This window comes from Danio rerio, chromosome 24 (genome assembly GCF_049306965.1).
Source record: "Danio rerio strain Tuebingen ecotype United States chromosome 24, GRCz12tu, whole genome shotgun sequence".
Classification (NCBI taxonomy): domain Eukaryota; kingdom Metazoa; phylum Chordata; class Actinopteri; order Cypriniformes; family Danionidae; genus Danio; species Danio rerio.
In genome coordinates this window covers 24,247,222-24,274,591 of record NC_133199.1, presented here as the reverse complement: position 1 = coordinate 24,274,591, position 27,370 = coordinate 24,247,222, and the positions used below count along the sequence as shown (strand labels likewise).

The following is a 27,370-nucleotide window of genomic DNA, read 5'->3' as shown; positions in this document are numbered from 1 at the left end:
GCTTAGTTATGAACTTACTTTATCCTAAATGTTTCGAAGACTGTTTAAAATCCAGGGAAATAAGCCATTTTTAACTACTGACATGGACTGTCCTTCTGTTTTACCATGCTAACGACAATTTTAATGTACTGCATGTTTGTTAGTCTGCCGAGAACATAATAACAGAACCCTAAAATGCATTTAGTATGACAAAACAGAGCTGCTTCTTCCCCATGTGATCACACTTAGAAGAACCAGAAGCAGTGGACTGTGGCAAAATAAAAGCTCTGCTGCTTTCATGCAACATCATGCTTGTCTCTCATCAGGAATTGCTTCAGCGCTCTTGTTTTCTTCGACAGCTTTCAGTCTTAAATAGTTTTGAATACTTCAACTCATCCATGAACATGATTTTTGTAGGAATTCCATAGGATGTAATGATGACCACAACTCCCATGATTCCACACTCAGTCACAATGTCAGCAAAAAATGCTTTTGTTTGTTGTGAATGTATGCCCTCTAGCACTGAAATTACGTACTGTGCCTTTAAGAATATGGATGTCACAGTGAGAAAATCTCCCACTCACATTTTACTTTCATTTTCGATTTTGTGGTAAAGTAAGGCGTATTCTGTGAGAATGTCCATAGTAGATAAGATATCGATGGTCAGGATCTTCTGCATTATTGTACACCATCTTTGCCATGGTCCTATTACAGAATGAGTGTAATGTGTTTTGTTATAAACCTGTTCTTGCTGTTCTCCTGCTGTATGGAGTACTACAGAAGCAGTCATTAAAGGGATAGTTCACCCAAAAAAAATTAGGCAAACTATTCCTTTAACTGATGGATCAATTTAGTTCTATCTATCTTTATTTGTATTGCACTTTTAACAGTGTCAAAACAGCTTAACAGAGATGAAGAAAAGAGAATAACAATTAGATTTAGCTCAGTTAAGTATAAATGTTAAAGTTAAGTTAAGCTTAATTCAGATCAGTGTCATGCAAATGTCACTGATGAAAGCAATGATGTGAGCAGGTTCATGACCAGTTAGTTGCTAATTACTGATTACGTCATTAAAATTGTATTACTTTGTAATTAGTACGAAATAAAGGGATACTAAAGGGATAGTTCACTCAAATATGTAAATTTCCACACCACAGCAGCCATTGACTTTCATAGTAGTGAAACAAAAAGTCAATGGCTGTTTTTTTCCAACATTCTTCAGTGTTTTTCCTTTTGTGGTCAACAGAAGAAAGAAACTCAAACAGGTTCATATCAAGTAGAGCGAGAGCAGATGATGCGGAAGTTTCAGTTTCACAAATCTAAAATGCAATGACAATTGAAATTAAACTCTTTTAATTCTTTAGAGCTAGTTGCAAGATTGATATCTGCATGTAAACCAAACTAAAGTGCAATTTAATTTAAGGTATAAAGTTTAAAGTGATTTAAAGGATAACATATAATCAAACATTTATTAAACATGCTCTCATTTTATCAAGGAAAATGTATATACGAATAGGTATCAATATTGTTTTTTCAGCCAGACCTACAGAATTAAATGTTGTGTATCTCCTCATACTTGTAACACTTTATCACAGACTTTTTGTAAAATCCCTACAGGATCAATACATTTACAGGGTTTCTGCAGGTTTCTTTAAGTCAAATGTAAGACTTATTAAGACCCTTTTAAGAGCATTATGGATGAAATTTTAGACTTACACAGGGCTAAATACTGAAGTTTTTTTAATGGCCCAGTTACTTCAGGAAATTTTTGTATTAATGGAAGATCATGTAAAGAGATGTGCTGCTTTAGTTTTCCTTCCCTGCTTAGGGAATTTGAATAGTTTTGAGTAGGATTACTGATGTTAGGACTGTGTTGGTTTGGTTTAAGTTTTTGTATGTTTTGTCTGTTCTAGGTTGGGGCGTGCCCTCAGCGCGCCTGATGCTCATCAGGACCCTTATTTAAACTCAGTGAGATTACTTCATGTTTTTAATCATGTTTAACATGATTTAACACCTAAAATTAAATATTTAAGTGAATTTAAGACCTTTTGTTTTTGCAATTTAAGACATTTTAAAACTTTAAGACCTTGCACAACCCTGAATTTAAAACAAAAAACTGAACCAGTTGCCCTAAAAAAGTGGGCAGATACAGTTGTGCACAACAAACTGTTCAGTAAAACATGCATACAAAAAATTTTTCATTCTAAAGGGTCTAACCTCAGGTCCTGGAAATGTGGTGGGCATTTTTTGTCCCAGCGGTTGAGTAAGCAAAGCACTGCCCAGGATGGTGGTTAAGTGCATGGCGACGATTTTCTGCTGCTCTAAAGAACAATGGTTCTCCAAAGACAAGATCACTGGATACGGTGAGGCCTGGAGTGACAAAAAAACGAAATCATAATCCACAAAAGTTCTGCCATCAATCATTACTTCACACACAGTCGGTGCCATTTCACTTACTTTAAAAGCATAATCTTTGATAGCCTTAATGACGTCTTTAAACGGCACTTTGGATGTGAGTGTGTGGCCATGGTAAATGACTGGCTCCCCATTTGCTCCATCCCAGATATCCAGCTCCACACAGCGACAGCTCTTCATCAGCGCTCTGAAAGACAACGTCTATTAGCTGCATTCCAAATCACATAATATTCAACCTAAAAAGTAATTCAAAAAATTAATTAGTCTGTCCCAAATTTAATTTGTTAAATGAGCATTCCAAAGGTACTTGGATTTTCTACTATAAGTGCAGATCTGTGTATGCATTAATAGCTAATAGTACACTCTGTGTTGGAAGTGAATTTAATTAAAACTACAAACATGGACAAAAAGTGTTCACCCGTGGCAGATATGTGGGACACATGGTATTAGATTTGGAATATGGCATAGTTCAACCAAAAACTGAATTCTGTCATAAATTAATTCACTTTTCCAAAGTATGGTTTGGTACGGTTCGGCACAACCAGGCTTGCTTCAGTTTTGCTCTGCCTTGTTTGCATTTCTACCACAGTTTAGTACCACGTAAAGTGGGTGGGATTAATCCTATAGTCGTGACTTCCTGAAAGCTTTTTTCAACCCAGGTGATATTATCTGTTTCTTGCTGGATCTGCTCTTCTGTAATCAATGAGAGGAATGTCTGAACTTTTCTACTTATCACAATAATTAAAGCAAATGACAAAAAGACACTTTTCAGGTGTCTTTGTCTTGTATAAACAGTTTAGTCATATCAACCAACAATACAGTAGTGGCTGCTGCTGACCATTTAAATATTTGGTCAAAAATCCAATGAAGCTGGTAGTAATGATTCTAATGGCCCAATAGTTGATCAGTAGTGTGTATGCGTCACATTTTGGTTACAGTACGGCTCACATGGAATCTCACCCGAGATGGTAAAACAAAAAAAGTATCATGTACTTAATACATGTTGTACTTGAAAAGCTCCCTAAAGTGAGTCGTGCCAAACCAAACCATGCTGTACCGTTCAGTGGAAAAGCCTTTCCTCACCTTCAATTGTTCCAAACCTGTTTGACTTAAGACAAAAGAAGATTTTTTTGAAGAAAGCTGGAAACCAGCAACTATTAATTTAAATTTTTTCCCACTTTAGATGTAAATTGTAAACCATTTTGAAGAAAGAAAAAAACTATTTCTTGTGTTCAACAAAATAAAGAAACACATAAAGGTTTGGAATGACTTGATGGAGAGTAAATGCTGTGTAGATTTTCATTTTTGGGTGAACCACTCCTTTTGGTAGTGTGGTAATTTAAAATTTATATTCAAAAGTAATGTAAAGTGTCAACTTGTTTTCTCTTTTCAGTCAACTGGTTAGGCGGTTTCTGTCCCCAGAACATGATGAGACCAGGCCTGAAAAAGCAGTTTACCCTGCTGACCACAACCCTTCATTTGCATCTGAACCCACCTACATGCTGTGAAATGTATAAATGTATAGTGTTTGCTTTGCAGTTTAGAGTTTGCTTTTAATGACGCCACAGACACGCTGAGTTCCTCTTATTAAAAAGGATTCTGCTTTGAAGACAACCAAAAGATTCTCTCTGGTTTTTTTGGGCTCTTAGAAGTTTACAATAGTGGAAAGGCTTGGTAAAGTGTTTAATAAATGTGTTTAATAAAAAATATTGACTTCATGTTATCCGCAGTATATTTAGGCCCAACCCCAATATTACCCCTTCGCCATTCCCCTTACCCCTACCCCTCGTTTTGCGCATTTAAGTGAAGGGGTAGTGGTGTCCCAATTCTCTTTAGCTTAAAGGCGTAGGGTTAAGTTGAAGTGTAGACACCCCTTCGAACTAAGATTTTTCAGGACCACACTTGAAACCAAGAAGTGAGAAAATTTCCCAGAATACACCAGCCAAAACGGCAGCATAGCTGCACTCGGAAGTAAAGAGATCAAGGAGAATTTTTACAACAAACAAGCACATGTTTTAATACATCCATAACCGTGTTCGTGTTTTATCATCATGCTTTAAAAAAAAACGCTAAAATAAAAAACGCTAAATTTCGCTATCTGTAATCCCTAATAATAACTCCTGTACAGCAGTCCCACAACATTCTGACACTCAATGACACTTGAATACCCTGTCAGAAAAGTGTGGTTGTAGTTCTAGTGGCTGGGAATGACCTTTTTATAGTGTCTGCTATAATGTTAATGTTATTTTTGGTGTGTTTACATTGTTGAATATGGCCACTGTGTAAATGCACAGTACAGTTACGATCTTATTGTCACATTATATCGTTATGATAATACAATGTATACCTTCAGTGATTTCTTGAAGATAAATACCAAAAATTAACACAACTGGATTAACGTCAGCAATCGCGATTGTCTGATCTCATATGAAGCAAGAGATCGCGATGACATTTGATGACATGTAAAGGTGCTGTAGTGGTGTTCCATTTCTTAGAGGTAAATTTTAAAGCCCTTCCCCTTCACACTCTGTTTCAAGGGCCAAGGGGAAGAGGTAGGGGTACAAATATAGAATTGGGATTGGGTCTTACTCTGCAACAACATTAAAAAAAACTTTTGGAAAGAGGCATTTGATAATTAACTTTTCAATGCACAATTACGTTGTGGTTTCTCTACCTAAAATACCCATGAATGGCAGACTGTTCATGCTAAGTTCTAATTCATCTCCAATACTGTAATTAAAATTAATTCTAAAAGAAATGTGGAGGATCTGACAAGATAATTGACAGGGCATCTAACCATGCAACAGACCAGTCCATTAATGATGAAGTAGTGTGTGCCAAAGAACACAAACTTAAAGCATGGAGTACAAGTAGGTGAATTGGGACGTAGCATTTGTTTCATATTGCTTATGGAGGAATGCATAATGTGTAAATACAATTCTGTTGAAAATTCCAAGCATGTCATACTTGATATAGGCTTCTGTGCTGCTGGGCCCCTTCAGCTGGTCCTCCATCAGATAAGTGTTATGGGAAGATGAAATGAAGTAATGATTCAATGGCTGCTGCATATCTTGGTACACGTCAATGTGGGCCGGATTTAGCAGGGTGCCTTCTTGGTTCAGGTACATCAGGAAACCATCTTTGCTCATATGCTTGTCTTGTTTTGCTGGGTACATTTAAAAATAATGTATTAGGCATGGGCCGGTATAAGATTCTTACGGTATGATAACCTAGGATATAAATATTACGGTTTATGGTAACACGGTATTGAGATTATTGCTCTAAAATATATTCTTTTTATATGTCAGGCTAAAAAAACAAACAGTTTTTCCTTTTGTACACAATATATTTTAATTTGGTAAACAGTTTAATTATTTTGGAGCAGTAAACATGTCAGGCTAAATAGCTCAAATGAATTTCTTTTCTGCTGAAGATACTGCTATCCTAAAAAAATGAAAATATAAATAAAAAATCTTACTCATACCTAGGGCCAGACGGAATCTGCTGACATTTTTTGCTATTTCTGCACAGAATTGTGTTAAAAATCTGCGCATTCAAGCGCAACTATTTTGGGATTATCATAACTAAAACCTTAATATTTGAAATAAAAAGTAATACCTTTTAACCTGTTATTTAATGTTTACAATGCAAATCCAATTAGATCCACTTTATTTGGTAAACAAAGCAACATCTGTACTAAAAGTCAGAAAATATTTCTTTACAAATTATTTTGTAAATAAATCTTATGAATGTTTTCATGTTAGTCAATAAGATTACTGAAATTAATTTAAAAACTGACACGCATTTACACAAGTAAATAAACAGAATCAATGATGGGCTTAAAATCTGTGTAAATCTGCAGAGTTTTGGGCGCACCGATTCCGTGTGGGCCTAGTCATACCTTAGGAATGGCATAGCAGAAAATTTTAACGGTTATATAACCTTGACTTTTCTAAACCACGATATACCTTGAACACAGTTATCGTCCATGCCTAGTATAGATTACATTCTCGAAAAATATAGTACAGTAGAACCAAAATCATTTATTTTGCTTAATTAATATAAATTAATTATGTTTTTTTCCTTTTAAGCCGAGATTTAAGCAACATTAATTCCAGTCTTCAGTGTCACATACAGTGCATCTGGAAAGTATTGATAGCGCTTCAGTTTTTCTGCATTATTTTTTATGTGCATGTGATTTTCAGGTTTTTTAGTTTTAATAAATTTGCAGCAATTTCAATTTTTCACATTGTCATTATGGGGTATTGTGTGTAGAATTTGATGGAAATAAATGAATTTATCCCATTCCGAAATAAGGCTGTAACATACAAAAAATGTTGAAAAAGTGAAGCGCTATCAGCACTTTCCGGATGCACTGTATAATATATGATCATTTATAAATGATTATATGAGCTGATTTGGAGCTCAGAAAATATTATTCTTAGCTTTAATGTTAAAAAATGCTGTTCTGCTTACTTTTTGTGCAAATTATAATATGTTTTTCTGGAGCCTTTAAAAAATGAATAGTTATAAATGACAAAATAATAAATGACAATTTTTTTTTTTTAATTAATACTGTGAATAAATGTGCTGTTTTAACTTTCAATAAATGTTACCTTATGTATTGCTACGGTAATTTATGAGCCATTACCTGTCTCATCCACCTCATATTTTTTAATAAGTTCTTCTGCATAGCCCAAAGACACTGGCTCCCTCTGTTCAAGTTGGATGAAGTTCAACAGGTCATTGCGGCTCATCTGGCCATTACTTGTAGCATATTTGTCATAGATCACATCAATTTCATCACGTTGAGTCAGCAAATTGTAGAAGAGTTTAATCTCGGATCCCTCTAGGGTGCCAGAATTGGATGTGTCACACTTCTGAAATATCAAATGAAACACATAATATTAAAGCACTTTTTTATTCACTGCTGTTAAGCTTTAAAAATCATTTTAAGATTTTTCTTTACTTGGCAACGTGTATTTACAGTTGAAGTCAGAACTATTAGCCCAACTTTGCATTTTCTCTTTTTTAAATATTTCCCAAATAATTTTTAACAGAGCAAGGAAATTTTCACAGTATGTCTGATGATATTTTATCTTCTGGAGAAAGTGTTAATTTTTTTTTTTCAGCTAGAATAAAAGCAGTTGTTAATTTTTGCGGTGCGGTAGGGAAGTTGCTAGGGTGAGCAGAGGGAGCTAGTGCCTGAGGGAGCGAGTGCCCGAAACACTAGAACACGCAGAGAGAGGCCTTAGTCATATCTCCGCAGTCTACCACCGATGGCTGTTCTCGCTTCTCTGTGGCGTTTTGACACAAAAAATACACGTCCAAATTTAGGGGGGCCAAGCTTGTTGACACGAGAACTGGTGGAAGAGTGCTCTTTAAATGGAATTTGATACAGCACGTTAAATGGAAAGAAAAAAACCTCTGCATTTTGCGACGCAGGTGTCTGTGGTTCTTTTAAGGTAATCTAAAATCACTGTTTACATGGTAATCTAGACTCTAAATCCGGGTATTGTCTAAATCAGATTAAAATTGGAGCTTTGGTGTCCATGTACATACATACTCATTGAAAGTGCCAGATGTCAGAGACAGTATATTCCTCTGCCTTTGAGCCCTCAAATGTGTCATTAAGTTTGACGTGTTTCCCCATTTTACACGCAACTGCTTTACGTTGCGGTCAGAATCCTTGCTTGTAAAATATGCTTTGGAACGCTTAGTTTAAGCAAATTTGATGAATGCAATCATGCCTGTTGATCTGAAGAGAGTCAGACTCGCTCACCGAATGCGCTGTACTGCGTGCGTCCGTTCCCTTCTGGGTGGTTGCTAAGGTGCTGCTAGGCAGTTGCTATGGTGTTCTGAGTGATTGCTAAGGCATTCCTAGGTAGTTGCTGATGTGTTCTAAGTGGTACTGTAGATAGGCAGTTGCTAAGGCTTTCCTAGGGTGTTCTAAGTGGTTACTAAGGCAATGGCTAGGTGGTTACTAGAGTGTTTTAGACATGGCTAAAGTGTTACTAGGCAGTTGCAAAATTTTTCTGAGTGATTGCTAGGCGGTTAATAGGGTGCTCTAGGTCGTTACTAAGGTGCTGCTACGCAGTTGCTAGGTATTCTGAGTGGTTGCTAAAGGCTGATTTATACTTCAGCGTCAAGCGCACATATATGCTATGGCAGAGCCTACGCGTGGAAGCATAGCCCTCGCCGTGGCCGTCGGCATTGCTGACGTGCACCTCTCAAAAAATGTAAGTACACGTCGCAACAACGCGTATCGCAAGCTCTGTGATTGGTCAGCTTGGAAGCGCTGACGAGTGTAGGCGGGGCCGAGAGCCGTGCGAGTCCACTTGTTTACAAGTGTCGACTCTTTACAAGGAGCTTAGGGTGAAGACTGTTCCCTTGTGTTTACCTTATGGTTAAAGCTGTTGTTCCTGCCTCAAAATGAGCGAGCTTGAACCACTTGTACATTGAGAAAGCGTTCAGAAAAAACAAAATACCAGCGAAGAAACTCAACACAGAGGAACATAAACACCTTCTGCCAACTAGCGTTTTGGAAGTGCAGAGCAACAGAAACAGTGCGCAGAAAGCACAGCTACATGCGTTGCATGCACCATGGGTCATGCCGATCACTTGACACAGAAGTATAAACCAGGCTTAAGGTTTGCTAGCTGGTTGCTAAGGTGTTCGGAGTGGTGCTTAGGCAGTTGCTAACATAAATTACCATAGTTCTAGTATGAATTAGCATGTTGCTAGCATGCTACTAGTATAAACTAACCTGTTGTTAACATGAATTTAGAATTAATTAGCATGTTTCTAATACGTTTATAGTATGAATTAATTAGCATATTGCTAATATGATTAGTATATTGTTATTATGCATTGGTATATTGTTAGTATGTGTCTAGTATGAATAATATATTAGTATGGTGTTGTTGGTATGTTTAATATAAAGTCAAAGACTATAAGTTTATACAAGTTTTTTGCAATGGAAGCTTACGGGACAGTTGCTAAGATGCGATAAGTGGTTGCTAGGGTGTGGATAGTAAGTTAAAAGGTCATCAATAATTGGCAGATTGGTGGTCTGAGTTAAATGGGGTCAAGTCAGTGTGACAGTCTGGCGCAAAGTTATAAGGTCACAAAGTTTGGTTTTGGAATTTTCCGGGACAGTTTTCGGAAAACCTTAAGTCAGATCAGCTTGGAGGTTTGGATTGAGTTTGATGGTTGTAGTAGGAAAGGTCTAAGAGGAGATGCTTATAGAAATTAGTCTCAGTAGAAGAATGAAAAACATAAAAAATATGAAAAACATGAAAAAATGAATTCTTACTCACCCTGAAGAGTGTCTCTGCGTAACTGTCGTTCACCTCAATATTGATTTGGCGCAGGAAATGCTTCAACTCCTTCAAGGACATTTTGTTGTCTGCATTCTTGTCTGCCTTGCGCATGCATTCATAGATCCAGCTTTTTATTAGATGTAAGGACTGAATGCTCAAAAATTTGCTTCATTAAAGGAACACTCTACATTTTTTGAGTGGTTACATTTTTACAAGTCCCCTAGAGTTAAACGGTTGAATTATTTTTAAATCCATTTAGCTGATCTCTGGGTCTAACTTGAGCACTTTTAGCTTGGCTTAGCATGCATCATTGAATCAGATCAGACCTTTAGCATCTCACTCAAAAATATCCAAAATATTTTAATAATTACTGACAACAAGCCAACGCTGCAGCAGGCTCAATGATATTAAAAAGCACATGAAAATCATCTAACTTCCGTCAGTATAACCAGTATGCTTGGCAACAAAATAGACATTAGTGAAAGACCTAGATTTACTTTCTGCAGCTGGGAACAATTTTCAGGTGCTGTGTAATATCATCGCGCCTGATGCAGCTATGGCAGCAAAGTTCCTTGATTATTATGGCAGAATGAGAGTACAGTTCCTAGCCAAATCAGACTAGAAAAAGACAACTTTTCATAATCCATTGGTATTTTGTATATAATTGTACTACATAAAAGTAACGTTTTAAATAGGAAAATAATAGAAATGCTTTGGTCACTTTTGAATGAGATGCTAATGGTCTAATCTGATTCAATGATCTATACTAAGCTAAGCTAAAAGTACTCTTGACAGAACTGCATATCAGCTATGGATTTACAAATGGTTAAACTCAACTGTTTTACTCTAGGGGAGTTGTAAAATTAGCCTATTTTCCTTTAATCTTTCACAGAACACTTTAAAACACTCAAATACACTGTGGAAAAGTCAAATAGACTTTTTTTGTAGGGAATTGGGAAAGATGCATGTTCAAGGATACTGTTCACTGTTCTGTTGGCGATTGAGTTTATGCAGGCGGTTGATAACCTTCTCCAGGCTGTTGACCCAACAATTGGCTTCATCATCAGAAGAGGCGATCAGGTCCAGGTTTTCCCGTCTACCTTTGAAGATGATGGAGAAGCAGCGATTCTCAATCGAGGAATATGTGTATTTCTGCAGTCCTTCAGACTGTCGGCCGAGACGCACAGAATCAATTTCCGCAAGTTCAACTGTCAAAGAAGCAAGACATATTTCATTATTACTCATTGATGTAATAATGCTAAAATAAAACAATACTTTTACATTTTAGGTGAATTTTTCTATAACGATAAACTAAGTATTATTTGTGTAATGTGATTTTCAGCTGGTATCTTGGCTGCTGTAGGCCTGTCAATGAGATATAAAATATATATAAACTACTCCAAGGCCACCAGTAGGTGGTAACATTAATGATTCTTTGATTCATAAATTTAAATGTTTTGTTCAAAACGCCTGACTCATTTAGAAATTAAGCAAATATAGGAACTGTGTTTTTGGATCGATCACTGAATCATTAATTAGTTCACTAATTAACAAATTAAAATAATCAGCACAATAGTTGCTCTGATTTGCACAATTTTTTAAATCTACTTACATTGGCAAAACAACAACAAAAACTGACAATATTGTTATGTATAAATTGTAACCCACTCAATACTATATTTTTGTTTTGTTAACTACTGGATACAGTCAAATCCCAATTGAGACTTTAATATTATTTAACTAGTGTAGATCATCTTATATAGTGCATCTGGAAAGTTCCACATTTTTTATTGTACAGCCTTATTCCAAAATTGATTAAATTAATTTATTTCCTCCAAATTCTACACACAATTCCCCATGATGACAATGTAAAAAAACATATTTTTTCTGTTGTAGATTTATTAAAAATAAAAAACCTGAAAAATCGCATGTACATAAGTATTCACAGCCTTTGCAGTAAAGCTCTAAATTGAGCTAAAACATATTCTGTTTCCAATGATCATTCTTGAGATGTTTCAGCAGCTTAATCGGAGTTCAACTGTGGTAAATTCAGTTGATTGAATATAATTTGAAAAGGCATACAGGGTTGACAGTGCATGTCAAAGCACAAACCAAGCATGAAGACAAAGGAATTGTCTGTAGACCTCCTAGACAGAATTGTCTCAAGGCCGGGGAAGGTAACAGAGAAATTTCTGTTGCTCTAAAAGTTCCAATGAGCACAGTGGCCACCATCATCCATGAGTGTAAGATGTTTGGAACCCCCAAACATCTAACCGGCCATCTAAGCTGAGTGATCGGGGGAAAAGGGCCTTAGTCAGGGAGGTGATCAATAACCCGATGGTCACTCTGTCTGAGTTCCAGCGTTCTTCTGTGGATAGAGGAGAACCTTACAGAAGGATAACCATCTGTGCAGCAATCCACTAGTCAGGCCTGTATGGTAAAGTGGCTAGATGGAAGCCACTCCCTGCCTGGAATTTGCCAAAAGGCATCTGAAGGACTCTCAGACCATAATAAACAAAATTTTCTGATGAGACAAAAATGTAACTTTTTGTAGTGAATGCCAGGCGTTACGTTTGGAGAAAACCTGGCACCACTCATCACCATGCTAATACCATCCCTACAATGAAGCATGGTGGCAGCAGGAACTGGAAGATTAGTCAGGATAGAGGGAAAGACTAAGGCGGCAGTTCATCCTCCACCTGGACAATGCCCCAAAGCACACCGTCAAAATATCAATGGAGTGGCTTCACAACAACTCGATGAATGTCCTTGAGTTTCCCAGCCAGAGCCCAGATCTAAATCCAATTGAACATCCCTGGAGAGATCAGAGAAAAGCTGTACACCGCCGCTTGTCATCCGACCTGATAGAGCTTGAGAAGTACTGCAAAGAGGAATAGGTGAACATTCCCAAGGACAGGTGGCCAAGCTTGTGGCATCATGTTCAAAAAGACTTGAGGCTGTAATTGGTGCATCAACAAAGTATTGAGCAAAAGCTGTGAATACTTATGCACATGTGATTTTTCAGTTTTTGTTTTTATATATATATAATAAATTAGCTGCACTTTCAAAAAATATATTTTTATACATTGTCATTATGGAGTATTGTGTGTAGAATTTGGAGGAAATAAATTAATTTAATAAATTTTGGAATAAGGCTTTAACAAAAAATGTGGAAAAAGTGAAGCGCTATGGATACTTTCTGTATGTACTGTAAATATAATCATACACAATAGCTTACACAGGGATATGTTTGTTATCATAAATTCAGTTATAGGGTCTTTTAATGATTAAAATGAATATGTTATGAAATAAATACTACAGGGGAAATAAATTTTAAACAATTTAGTTCAAGAGAGAGTAAAAATAAATAAAGTAAATTTTATATTAGTACTCAGTACAAGATTGTAGAAGTTATAGCTTAAACTAATACATTTATTTTACTTGAATTTATTATGTAAATTCAATGCAATCTTTTTTTTTTTCAATTTTGCCTATAGGCACTATGCATGTTTTTTTGTTTATTTGATAGTTCTACTTTATGCATTCTGTTAAGCTTTATTACAGTAAAAAAGATTGCACTCTTTTAGTATTGCAAATAAGTATTACGACAATCTTGTCATCTTCATTTAAACTTTAATAATAATAAATATTATACCATATTTAATAAATATTGCACAACTCTGATAGATATCTGGACACAGAAAATGTCAAACAACAAAACAACAACAAAACAAATGCCTAAAATAATCAAATAAAATGAAAACACTTCTGACACTTAAACTTAAGAGGCTCTTGAATAATCTGGATTTTTCATTCAAAAATTTTTTAGCAAAGCACTACTGAATGAACAGACTAACAGCAGGCATCACACCAGACAGTCATAAGATACTGATAATCTCATACTCATTGAGAGCAATTGAATATGCTTGGCAAACACAGCTGCACATTATTATCACACTCTTTCTATGACCTCTGCCCTTTAATCCCAATGTTAAACAAACTAAAAATGATAAAGGACAAAATAAACTCTATTCCTTTAAAATCAAGTGAAGATATATCAAGTAATATATAACATGTTTTTATAAAAAGTAGTGCTTTAATTTACTGTTCGTGTGAGATATGCAGAAATCTCTGTTCCGATTAATGTATGATCCCAAATAAAACAATCAGGCACAATAGACGGCTGACATTGAAGAATCAGATCAGTGATGGTTAGTGTGTATTCAGATAACTGGAGCAAAGGCCACTTTCTATGAATATGTACTGTATGTACACATGACAAACCCACATCAAATATTTAATTATTAATAATCAATTGTGTCTAAGAATGAAAAATGTAGCTGAGTTTTCATGACTATTTTCCTTTTGTTTATGATTATTGCATTACTTAGTAGGACCGTGGCCTTTGACTTCAACTGCATTGAATGTTAAAACTTTAACAAAGTTACTTTTATTGACATGTTGTAGTTGTAGTTTTTTTTTCCAAAGTAACAATGTAAAAAATATAATAATTCATTAGTAATGTAAGTCTGCAACAAGAAGAAACATTTTCATTCTCACTGCACTCAAACAATAATTTTTTTTTTTTGTTCAAAATACTTATTTAAAATGAGCTAAAACAGCAACTTTGGGAGGACTTAAACTTTTTATGTTTAATCAACTTAAATTTGAAAACTAGTAAGTTAACTTAATTCTTTCATGTTGTCCTAAAACTAATCAATTGTGTGAAACCTAGCATTTGTTACCCTATATGTAATGGGCAACAATGCAACTATTATGAGGTAAAAACAGGTTTGCTTGAGCATTCTGTCCTTTTTTTGGGTCACATCTTGTTACATAACCTATATAAAAAATGTTTGGTTTGTTCATGATTTGTTTATGATTTTGTTTATGAGTTGTGGTTTCATATAGTGTTGCATTGCAAATAGCTTTTAATTCACGTGACTTTTAAGAAAGCTAAATAATAAATAAAAAAAACATATTCAACCTGCCAAAGTGGCTAGTGGGAGCAGCTGTCTAACCTGCCGCAATTGAAATCTACCCACATTTGGGTTGGCGGGTGTTAATGTCAAGCCCTGATGCAGAAAAAGCTTCACTTTCAAAGAGCATTCTTTATTTCTTCTGCACTCATGCCTCATCCTTTAAGCCGTTTGATTGATAAACCACATCCTGTTAGGTGCTTGCTTTCACTGTATCTACACTCAGTGAGAAGAAAGATCAGGTCTGAGCTATGATAATTGTCAGTGAAGAGCTAGATATTAAAGCAGAACATTTATTTCTTTACATGTATTATTTTGAACATAAATTAATTTACTTTTTTTTTTATCTCTAATCTTGGATTTACAGTGAATGACTAATATTGTAGATAGTGTTGCAGTGTACAATAAATGTTTCTTATTTAAAAGTATTTTAATATGTAATTTATTCCTGTGTTGACATTTTACTTCAGAATCATATGTCATAATATAACTTAGAACTTAGAACAAAAAATGTGTTGACTATTATACTGTAGATATTGAGCTGTTTAAGCTAAATAATAACTTTAAGAAGAAGAAGAAGAAGAATAGAAATCTTAAGATTAAGAATTCATTTTTAAAATTAAAAAATATGAAAAAGAGATCAGGCGACATGGTAGTGCAGTGGGTAGTGTTGTCGCCTCACAGCAAGTAGGTCACTGGTTCAATCCCCGGCTGGGTCAGCTGGCATTTCTGTGTGGAGTTTGCACATTCTCCCTGTGTTTGTGTGGGTTTCCTCCGGGTGCTCCGGTTTCTCCAACAGTCCAAAGACACGTGGTATAGGTAAATTGTATCGTCTAAATTGTCTGCAGTGTATGTGTGTGCATGCAAGAGTGTATGGGTGTTTCTTAGTGCTGGGTTGCGGTTGGAAGGGCATCCGCTGCGTAATAACATATGCTGGATAAGTTGGCGGTTCATTCAGCTGTGGCGACCCCAGATTAATAATTGGACTAAGCCGAAAAGAAAATGAATGAATGAAAAAGAGATCAAGATAGATGAGTACAGATATTCACAAAAGTTACATTTCTGATGTCCTAGAATAGCTTAGTTGTACTACAACCCCAGTTGTGACAGTATGGACAAAGCAATTAAAAAAAATTGACTTCCAAATTTACTTTGACTTGAATTTCATAGGCATTTTACAAGATACAGGTACATGACTGGCATGCCTGCAGTCCCGACCTTTCTCCAGTAGAGAATGTGTGGCTCATTTTAAAGTGCAAAATGCGACAATGAAGACCTCATACTGTTGTCCACCTCAATACTTGTTTGCAGGAAGATTGGGACAAAATTACACCCGAAACACTTCATCATTTGTCTTCAATCAACACGTCTTCACTCACTAAACGTCTTTTAAGTGATGTTAAAAATAAATAACAACATTACAAAGTGGTAAATACTTTACTGTATGTAAAAACCAAAATTGGAATACTAATTCAAAATTATTTTGAAAAAAAAAAACTATAAAAATCACTAGGAACACATTAAATACATTTGTTGTATTGTCTGCAATTTCTAAAGAAAATTTAGAAATCACTACTTTTTTTTATTTACGTTTTCCATACTGTTTCAACTTTTTCTGATTTGGGGTTGTAATAAATAATAATAAAATAATAAGAAATAATGTAATAATAAGTAATAACAGTGTTTTCCCCCAGCATGACTGTATTTCCCTGCTAATTTTTAGAGCTCTCTAAACCTCTAAAAAAACAGAGATTCAACTATTAGCAGATTTGTCTCATTTTAAATAAACACTGAAATAAAAGATGGAAAATTTACTTTCTCTATTGATGTACTTTTGATATTGACAAATTAATGTTCAAATATAGTAAATGTATTGCGTTGATAAAGAAAATAAAGTCAGTTCCGTTATGCTACTGTTATGCATATATTATGTTATGTTAAATTACTCTTAGGCCTGTGTGGGAAATGTTCAAACCATGTGTGCTTAAACTAAACCCATGTTAACCTGTGCCCTGCTCACCCCAGCAGGAAGATGTTAACTCTCCGAACAGGGTTTACGAGATAAACATGCTCATCGTCTCATTTCTGGACACTTTTATGGTCTGCATCAGCACTAGTATTTGATAAAAAAAACAATCTGCTACGTTTCCTCAGTTTCCTTTGCTTACTTTCCCACCCCTCCAAATCCTATTAGTTGGAGATAAACTTGGCACCATCACTTTAAGATAATAAAAACCTCACATCCTGTTCTTAAAAACACGATCCTCTCTTGTCTTCTCATATTTAAAGCATTAACTATGAGAGTGAACGACATTTTAGAAACCATTAGTGTGTCATCTCCTATAATTATTAGGTCTCACTTTTCCTATTGTTCAATTCACACTATTAACAAACCATTAAGTCAGACTTGTAGCTAAATAAACTACTAATTATCTGCTAATCAATAGTTATTAAGGTTGGGTTTAGTATTAAGCAGAATTAGAGATGTAAAATAAGAACATACTTTATAAGTGCTAATAAACAATATGTTACAAGTAAAAAGCTGGTAGTAAATAGTGTGAATTGTTACTTAAACTAGCTCTCTTATGTTAAACCAAATATGATCTTTCTCATTTTGAGGAGTTTGGTACTTTCCCAAGCATTCTGTCATCATGGATGTCATTGTTTTAAAGACAACAAAAGAGGCCAAAACGCCTTAACCACATGTGTAATCCATCTAATCATCATTCCCAGCCAATGGAAGTAAAACGCCTGTCAAAACACAATGCTAATGAGTGAAAATATCATGTGAGCAGGACCAGAGGGTTTCCCTGCTGATATCTGGTGTTTTCACTTCAATCCTTGTGATTTGTGTTTGATCCTTGTTTTTTCTCTCACACACACAGACACACACACAGACACACACCCACAAACACACACCCATAAAAACCGACAAAGCTGTAGTCTGGCAGACCACAGATAAAGAGGCCTGATTTGAGGCCTTTGCTCAGGAGAAATCAGGACGGAAACTATGAAGAGCAGAGGGCTTTATATGCCACATGTGCAAAAAGAATTTTAGATCACCACCAAATTTCATCCCCTTCCTTTCTGGTCATTTTTCTGATCAGATGCTTCCTTTCCATCCAACCTAAAATCTTTCTCAGCTGGTTGAACCAAGGTCCGGCTATCTATTTACAGCTCCAGGCACAATAAAGATGAGGTTACAGGAGGGATATTTGATGTGAGGCATGTGGATCTCAGCATGAGGTCATTTATTTTCAGGAAATTAAGCAAGGTTATTGCATTACAGTGTAGAAAGTAACTTTAGCAGAAAGTAACTCCAACATAATAATGTGTTTATATTCACATATAACATAATAGTGTACAGAAAATGCGTACATATACGTATATGTGTACTGTACATATTAGGCATGGGACGATAACCGCTTTCAAGGTATACCGCAGTTTAGAAAAGTCAAAGTTTTAAAACCACCAAAATTTTCTGTTTTACTGTTGGCATGGTTCTGTATAAGTTAGAAAGATTTTTTTTTGTTGTTTTTTTACAGTACAGTTACTCCAGCAGAAAAGATATGCAATGATGCCGTTTTTAATTTTAAATAAATCTAAGTGTGTTTTTGAAACTAATAAACATAGCAGAAGTCAATGATATATTTGAATTATTCAGCCTGACAAGTTTACTGTTCCAAATATTATAAATGTTTCTCAAAATAAAATATATTGACTATGTCTGAAATCGCCTACTACTCAGTAGGTATTTACTACTCGACCTTTCTATCCAGTTTGAATGTGAGTAGTATGATTGAAGCTAAGGAAGTATGGATGCCATTTTGTCATGATCACATGACATGCCCGCATCAGCTGCGTCGCTTTACTCCCATTCGTGATTTCTCTCGTGGGGCATCATGCGATTGCAAGACCCAAGGTGTTGTTTAACATGCATTTTTTATTTTTCTTAGCTATTTGGGCTTATTGGAACTTAAATAGAATAAAATTCTAAGTATTGCCTTTTGATATGATGCACTTATAGAGAAAAATGATGTCCATATAAGTGGACTCGGGGTCTGAATTTACATAAAACACTTTTTTTCTGAATGTTTTTTAATGCATAGATAACATAGATTTTTTTTTAACTTGTTTTAATATCAGAGAGTAAAAACTATTTTTTTATTCCCAATTTGGACAGTTAAAAATAGTGTTCGGGACATTTCATCTGCTACAAAACAGTTGCAGGATGACACTGTATGTTTGTAACAAAAAAATAAAACATTCAAAAGTATTTTAAACAGCCACTTAAGAGCTGAAATGTGCTGTCCACATATGTGGACACTCAAGCCCTAGGAGGATATCATAGTGTCCATTGGATGTGAACTTTAGAATCTCACAGGAAGTAGTAGGTCTTCCAGGTACTTTTTGCATACTGTTTTTTAATTCTATGAATTCAGACATACTACTCGGCTCACAGACTGTTTTAGTGTACTGTATTGAATGGAAGCAATCACAAAACCCTGAATCCATAATATTTTTATCCAAAGTTATCATACCATTAAAATCTTATACCGGCGCATGCCTAGTACATTGATATATTTTTAGTTTTATTTAAATGAAATTGCACATTAATTTTTAAATACCAAAATCAATCTTTTAGTATGATGTATTATTTGTGAGGCAGCACGGGGGCTCAGTGGTTAGCACAGAGCAAGAAGGTCACTGGTTCAAGTCCTGACTGGACCAGTTGGCATTTCTGTGTAAAGTTTGCGTGTTCTCCCCGTGTTAACCCCTGGTTAATAAGGGACTAAGCCGAAGGAAAATGAATGAATGAATAAATAAATTATTTGATGTGTAAATACTATTTTAATTTTGATGTGTATAGATTAAAATATGACAAAACATTTTATAGAGCACCTCACAACCAATAAACTTAAGATGTTTTTTTACACATTATTTTTATTATTATTTATTATTATTTAACCTTATTTAAACTGCTGATCTGGGCAGTGCGGTGGCGCAGTGGGTAGCGCTGTCACCTCACAGTAAGAAGGTCACTGGTTTGAGTCCCGGCAGGGTCTTTTGGCATTTCTCTGTAGAGTTTGCATGTTTGCCTCGTGTTCATGTGGTTTTCCTCCGGGTGCTCCGGTTTCCCCCACAGTCCAAAAATATGCTCTATAGATGATTCCGGTAAGCTAAACTTGTGGAGTTTGTGGAGTATGTGAGTGAACAAGAGTGTATAGGTGTTTCCCAGTGATGGGTTGCAGCTGGAAGGGCATCCACTGCGTAAAACATATGCTAGATATGCTGGCAGTTCATTCCACTGTGGTGATCCCAGATTAATAAAGGGACTAAGCCGAAAAGAAAATAAATAAATGAAACTGCTGATCTGTTGCTCAAGAAACATGTTTTAAATTATAAATAGTAAAAAAAAAGATTTCCTGCTTGATGTATGTGAAAACTGATCATTTTCTAACAGTATTTATTTTGTGTTTTTAAAATAACCACTTTATTTTATGATTTTTTTTAAAACTGGTGCTTATCAAATGAATTCATCTTTGCGGAATAAAATTATTTTATTTTTATTGTGAAATTTCAATTGATTTAATTAATATACATTTGTTAACACATGAACAACTAACATCAACAAACACTGAAAAATATACTCGTCTTTGTTAATGTTGAAAAAAAGTTAAAGGTAATTGTTAGTTTGTCAACTCACAGTAAATTAACAAATGTTAAAAAGCACAACTTTCGACTTTAATAAAAATGTTTAACATTTTAAAATGTAAAAAACTATGATTAATAAATGCAGCACAATACTGCTCATTCTTAGTAAATACATTAACATTATCTAAACCATTATCTTGTTTTATACACAGGAGTTTATATAGTTTTATTCTTTTTTAACATTCATTTAATTTCATTTCACACCATAAATACATTTTTGCAGAATTTACTTCAAGACCAAGGATTGTCAAACATTTACAGCATCTATCCATGCTTTCTCTTTTTTTCCTCTGATGGGTTGAGGCATCATTGTTTGATAAACACAAGCAAGTATTCATCAAAATGCCAAACATAAAAAAGATGTTTAGGCACCGTAAGATCAATTCACATTGCACCACCAGACAATCACTACTACAGTGCATCGTTTGAACTCGTCAAATCATAACTGAAAGCTGTTTTAACAATTGTGTATCATCTCGCATAATCTGTGCACAAACAATCACAGAAACAAAAAGTCTATCACTTTACCAATTCAAATATTTTTAATGGCCAAAAAAGTGGCCAGTTTCTAACAACACTTTTCCATTAGTGCTCACTCCCAAGTGCTCTTGTGAGGATGATTTTATCCCATTAGGAATGTAGCAACAGTGTTTTTAGAATAAACCAAATAATATTATCACAGAAAATCTGAATCTCCATGATCCACCCCAAACCTGTTTTTGGCCACCTCTTTCAAACAGCACTGATACTTACAGCTGGATTCTCTCTTGAATGCCTTGCTGGACGACTGATAAATAGTCTTGCAGTCTTCATTCAGTTTCAAAAAGCGGGTCTTCTTCCACGAGTTGGACTTCACTTTTATCAGGTCTCCACCTCTGAGCAAAAACTGTAAGTCTGGGTCTTCATCCAAACCTAAAGGTCAAGCAAATGTCACACATCAGATGGGTCATAAAATGGGCTAAGTGGAGTCAAAGTTTCCTAATTTATGAGATCAAGTGTATCTTAGGAAGTAAAAATACAGATACAGTTTCACTATCAGATGCTGAGTCATCTCTAGGTCAAACCTATTGAAAAAGGTGTTATAAATGGTTGCAGTAATGCTAATGCCTGGACACACCTTTTTTTTAAACAAAAGCTAAATGATCTTGCAGAAATTACTAAGCTTTCCTAAAGGTCAAAACCTGCTGGGTGAGCTGGAAGTATGATAAAGGTAATCTATAGTTCTTAAAAAACGTTGAGTCTTAAAAAAAGACTTGATAAAAAACAATAACCTTCAAAAGAACCAGTAAAAAATACATATGAACATATTACTCAAACCACAGACCTAGAGTATTAATACAATAACAACAATAATAATAATTAAATTTTTAATGGATAATCAATTGAATAATAATAACAACCTTGAAGTGGCCTAATTTTTTTTGTAAATTAATTTAAGATACATGACCCATTTCTGTTAAAAAAGAGAAATTCTGAAAATGCTGTTAACCAGACCCCCTAGTTTTTGTCTGAACCCAATGCAAAATCAACAAAAATTCGCAAATGTTTGCGATCCTGCAAAAATCTTAATTTAAACACAAAATAATTGCAAAAAATGTAAACAATCTCATAAAACATCCTATTCTAAACCATATAATCAAATTGCATTTATTTCAGTTTGCATATAATTGTTTTACATGACTTATAGACATTGCATACGCAGCACATGAGATTTACTTGAGTGTCGAAAAATCACCTGAGCTCTCACAATCATTACATTACATGAAAGCGGGGGGGATTGTTTTGCAGACAGTGCAGTAAGTAGACGTAGATGTAGCGTGAGTGATTTACATATCTCAATATATCTACTCAATCATATCTACAAGTCAATGAAAAGATTGATTAGACATCCTGTGGAGCAAATCGAGTGAATTACAAGGCGCAAATTGGCTGTTTTGTGGTTTGACGTGCCTCAGACTGCAAAAGAAAGTTGGAGCAAACATCTAACAAATGGTTCAATAGAACAGACAGAAAAGCAGTTTGCAATGATGGTGATTGGTCTAAGAATGACAGTCAGTGCACATGACGTGACCCAATTATTTGTGCTTTACATGAATGGCTGGTAGCCGCGTTGACACGAGAAAAGGCTTCCCTGACATTGACAAGTTTTACAGCAATCCGTGTTTAAGGTGTATTACAGTAGGGGAATCCCTAACGCATATCATGAGTGAAGTACATACATGATGTCAGATACTCCGGGGATTGAAATATAAGAAAGAGAAAGTAATATTGTGGATAAAAATAAGAGTTCTACAGCCTTCCTTTGGCTTAATCCTACCATTTTAAATCTGTTTTAAATTTTGTCTTAACGAGAGACCAGAAAAAAGAAGCTGTATTTTTATGATTTGTGTCATTGTGTCATATTGCATAACTACTGTAAAATATTGGCTACCTAATATGGTAATTAATATACAGTTGAAGTCAGAATTATTAGCCCCCCTTTGATTTTTTTTTCTTTTTAAATATTTCCCAAATTATGTTTAACAGAGCGAGGAAATTTACTTAGTAAGTCTGATAATATTTTTTCTTCTGGAGAAAGTCTTATTTGTTTTATTTCGGCTAGAATAAAAGCAGTTTTTAATTTTTTAAAAACCATTTTAAGGACACAATTATTAGCCCCTTAAAACTATATATATTTTTTTAAAGTATACAGAACAAACCATCGTTTTACATCAGCTTGCCTAATTGCCCTAAAGATATTCTTTCCTACTTTGGAATTTGGTGGTTACCAGCATTGTTCAAAATGCAGACTTAGAACCATTAAAAAGCATGTAAATCATTAAACTATTACATATTTTACTAACAGTCCTGTTTTTTTTGTTTTTTTGGGTACAATAACACTGAAATGTAACACTGACCACATGCATATACAAAAAATATTTATAATATTTGGTTGAAATCATAAACCCACAGCTCTTATTCAGAATAAAGATTAGAAATAAAAATCAGTGCTCAAAAAATTGCAACAGAACATTTGAAAAAAATATATAGGCAATCTTAAATTAAAATAATATTAATATCAACTAAAACCTTTTTGTTGCTTGCAATAAAATAAAATAAATAAAATCAATGATCATTAAAATATATTTTCTTTTCAAAATTTGGCGTTTTATTTAGTTTAACTTGAGGTACTTATTAACAAATTTAAATAAAATATTGACTAAAAGCACACACATATATAATTATTCATTTAATTAAGAGAAGATCAATATAACATATGAACTCCTTACAATACACCAAATATATTGATACATATAATGACATAAGGGGCAAAGCAGGAAGAAGCAAGAAGGTCGCTGGGTTGCTGGTTCAAGCCTCGGCTCAGTTGACGTTTCTGTGTCGAGTTTGCATGTTCTCCCTGCGTTCGTGTGGGTTTCCTCCGGGTGCTCCGGTTTCCCCCACAGTCCTAAGATATGTGGTACAGGTGAATTGGGTAGGCTAAATTGTCTGTAGTGTATGAGTGTGTATGTGTGAATGGGTGTGTGGATGTGGCTGGAAGGGCATCCGCTGCGTAAAAAACTTGCTGGATAAGTTGGCGGTGCATACTGCTGTGGCAACCCCAGATTAATAAAGGGATTAAGCTCACAAGAAAATGAATGAATGAATGAAAAATGACATAAATATATTTCTCAGGACTGACTTTCACATAGTTATGTAAGGATTATTTTATCTATAAAACAAGCAAAGACACTATACAGTGTATGTGTTTGTATGTGATGTGTAGTCAGTTCATGTCAATGTCGCAACAAAGATCAGTTCTTCCATAAAATGTTTTTATTTCCTCTACAGGAGTGGCTGAAATTGTAATTGTATTGCACTTTATGCCTGTACTATTACGATTAGGACAAAAATAAAAGTGATACAGAAGTGACCTTGTTGAACTTTAAAGGTTCATGAAACCCTCAAGGACTTTTTTTGAGATTTTAATAGATTTGTGTTGAGCATCAGTTAAGACAATGTTAGCACCTGTTAGCTTTAATTGGCAAAAGCTGGATAATTTAGAGCTTTTGTCAGCTAATTTCATCTTCCGGGTCTAAAATTATTATTGGGTAGGATAAAAATCGGCGACGTAGCGCAAAACTGTAAGTCCAAAGATGACGCGTCAGTTTCTCATTATTAGCTGAGTTTTCTTATCCTATGAGAAGAGCCCGCTTCTTAATTATTCATTACTACACATGCTTTCCGAAGGCAAGGCAGACCTGCCAGTGCCAAGCTGTGAGACACAGACCCACGGCACACTGTATTTAGCTGTTCATGAAGGGTCGTATGTGTTTGTTACCATGATCCACGGGTTTTGTTGCATGTTTTTCCCTGTGATGCTGTCAGGGCCGATACAGCAGAGCTGTTTGTGTCCAGCAAGCATTTTTGTCGGGAGAGCAGTACGAGAATTGGAGAATGGCGGACTTTGTCTTTTATCAGGAGTTTGTTCACATTTAGACACATCACCATGCTGCTGTGTTTGCCTAAATCCTCCAGATTACCAACAGGGCTAATGGTTAAAATAGACAGGGCAAGAGAGCTGCTGCACTGAGTCTGCATTCAGACCTATGATTCAGACCCGGGGATTGAGGGAAAAGTCCTCATTTATAGTGTTTATATGAACACGATTATCTTTATAATTATATAAATTGTAGTTATGTGTATATGAAATTATAAATAAAAAAAATCTAGCAAGGCATTAAATTACTGTTTTTTTCTTTGCATTTTAACTTTGTAAACTATAAAATCATGTGTCTCCTCAAGGTTTGTGTCTCATTTTGTAAACTAACTGACAAAAGTTGTTTGCTCCCCTCCTTCTCCCCTGCTGGCCACGCCCACTCCTGCCCTTTGCTTGCAGAGCTCCACGCCAATTATGATGCATGTTTTGAAAAAATTCTGAGGTAGACCTGAACCGAAAGTGGGGAGTGTCATGACCCTTTAACACTGCGACTTTAATTGGCCCAACAGCTGAATTATGAATATTTTTCAACTTCTATGATCCAAGGGTGTGAGCAAAACCACAACATTGCAGACATTTTTTCACAAGCTGTTTTGCCACAGAGGCTGTTTATGATTTGAGTTGAGAGTCTGCCTACTTTGAAACGGGCAGAAAACATTTTCTGTGCTGGGATGATTGCCTGTGTTTATTCAGAACAGTTTATTCCGAGTTTACTCCGTTTTATTTTGATACTAGTATTTCTGTGGGATTAAGCATTAGGGAAAATATGAGAATCAAGCTTTAAGCTCTACATTCAAATCAAAATCCAGAGTTACTTAGCATGCAAATGTGTAGATGTTGCTAAGTTCAAAAAATACTCTCCGGATATCTAATTTCTGTGACCTTTGATGAAATTAGAGCCAGATGTGGAATTTTGGATGTGCCATTGTTGAACAATTAAAGCCAGAGAAATTTCCAACACATGGAAAAAGAAGATTTTTATAAAAATATTAGCAGCTAAACTGTTGACGATTGACTTTCATAATTAATGTTACATATTTTGAAAATCTGGCCCTTAAATTTGCACAGATTTTAGGATTAATTAACAATATGTTTCATAAATTCTGTATTTTTCTCCAGCACTGGGTTGCGGCTGGAAGGGCATCTGCTGCATAAAACATATGCTGGAATAGTTGGCGTTTCATTCCATCGTGGCAACCTCTGATAAATAGTGGACTAAGCCAAAGATAAATGAATGAATTAATTCTGCAATTTCCTATTCCAAAAACAAAATCTGCACAAAAGCAGCAGTATGATTTTAAAACCATAACAAGTTTGTGAGTCATGTCAAAGACAGCTGACTGCAGAAGTTATGCAACTCCGCAAGTGCGTAACAACTAAAAATATGCCAAGAGTCGTCTTCTTCTTATCTTTTCTTAAGTTTGAAACCTGATTGTTTTCCATTCTTCCATTAAACACAATAGAAGTTATTTAAAGCAGAATGCACAAGGTGCTCGTCCTGTACAGTATTAGAATTAAGGGTGAAGGGGCTAAAAATAAGATGGTGTCAATTTAATGCTTTTAAATTTACACCATCTTATTTTTAGCCCTTTCACCCTTAATTTAAAATGCATAATGAATTGCAAATAAGGTGTTTACTTTAAAAGTAGCAAATTGAAAAGTCAAAATGTTAATGAAATAATGTTACATCTTCATACTGCATGACATTTTTTAATCTAAAATTAAACAACATACTTATTCTGACTAACATTTTAAAGAATTAAGGTTATTGGTTTATTTGATGAAATAAAGTGGCATTAAGATTTTTACAGACTATGAATAGTATTACAGGGCTACATTCTAATCATTAAAAAAAGTGTCATCAAATTATCCTGGCTCTAAATATGTATACAATATGATGACTTTTTAAAAATATATCAGCTGTTACACTGAAAATACATGGTAAAAGAATTATGATCAGTCAGTCAGTTTTTCTCAGACTTAAAGATTGAAACAAGACACATTAACTGTAAAAAATACATGGTTGCTGTAAAATTTTAACTTAAGCTAATAAAACAATTACAATGAAACTTGATTAACTTTGCTTAATACGTTATGCTTAAAATAAACACATATGTTGTTAAGTAATTGGCTAATTGATCATAGTTTTATAAATAATGCTGCTGCATTGCATTTGATGCTTGATGCACCATTGATTCCACTGCTACAGTCAAGTAAGATTTTCATAATAACAATAGCGAAGTCCGATCCTCACTCAAACCTAAATACAGCTTCAAAAAACTTGCAGAACTTAATGAACTATTTTTGATATTTTTAATCCTTATTTAACCTGACAGACAACTTTTGGTCTTGTTTCCTCAAAATCATATCTTATTACACATTAGTCATAATTATGTTGCCATTATAAGTTCATTTCTCTTCCAGCAGCTCTGCTAGTCTGAATAAAGGTACGACATATGCACTGCATACATATGTTTGAACAT

General features: G+C 34.9%; 1 protein-coding gene across 2 annotated transcripts in view; it reads right to left on the bottom strand.

Annotated features, from left to right (window-relative positions):
- Nucleotides 1–27,370, bottom strand: part of plcd1a (phospholipase C, delta 1a) — a 46,174-nt gene that overhangs the window by 15,943 nt on the left and 2,861 nt on the right. For both annotated transcript variants that reach the window (XM_005162701.6, NM_001109700.1), the window contains 7 exon segments: nt 21,164–21,322; nt 10,696–10,924; nt 9,714–9,843; nt 7,046–7,274; nt 5,362–5,560; nt 2,437–2,581; nt 2,197–2,349 (listed from right to left, as the gene is read on the bottom strand). In XM_005162701.6, the coding sequence (XP_005162758.1) occupies nt 2,197–2,349; nt 2,437–2,581; nt 5,362–5,560; nt 7,046–7,274; nt 9,714–9,843; nt 10,696–10,924; nt 21,164–21,322 (1,244 nt within the window).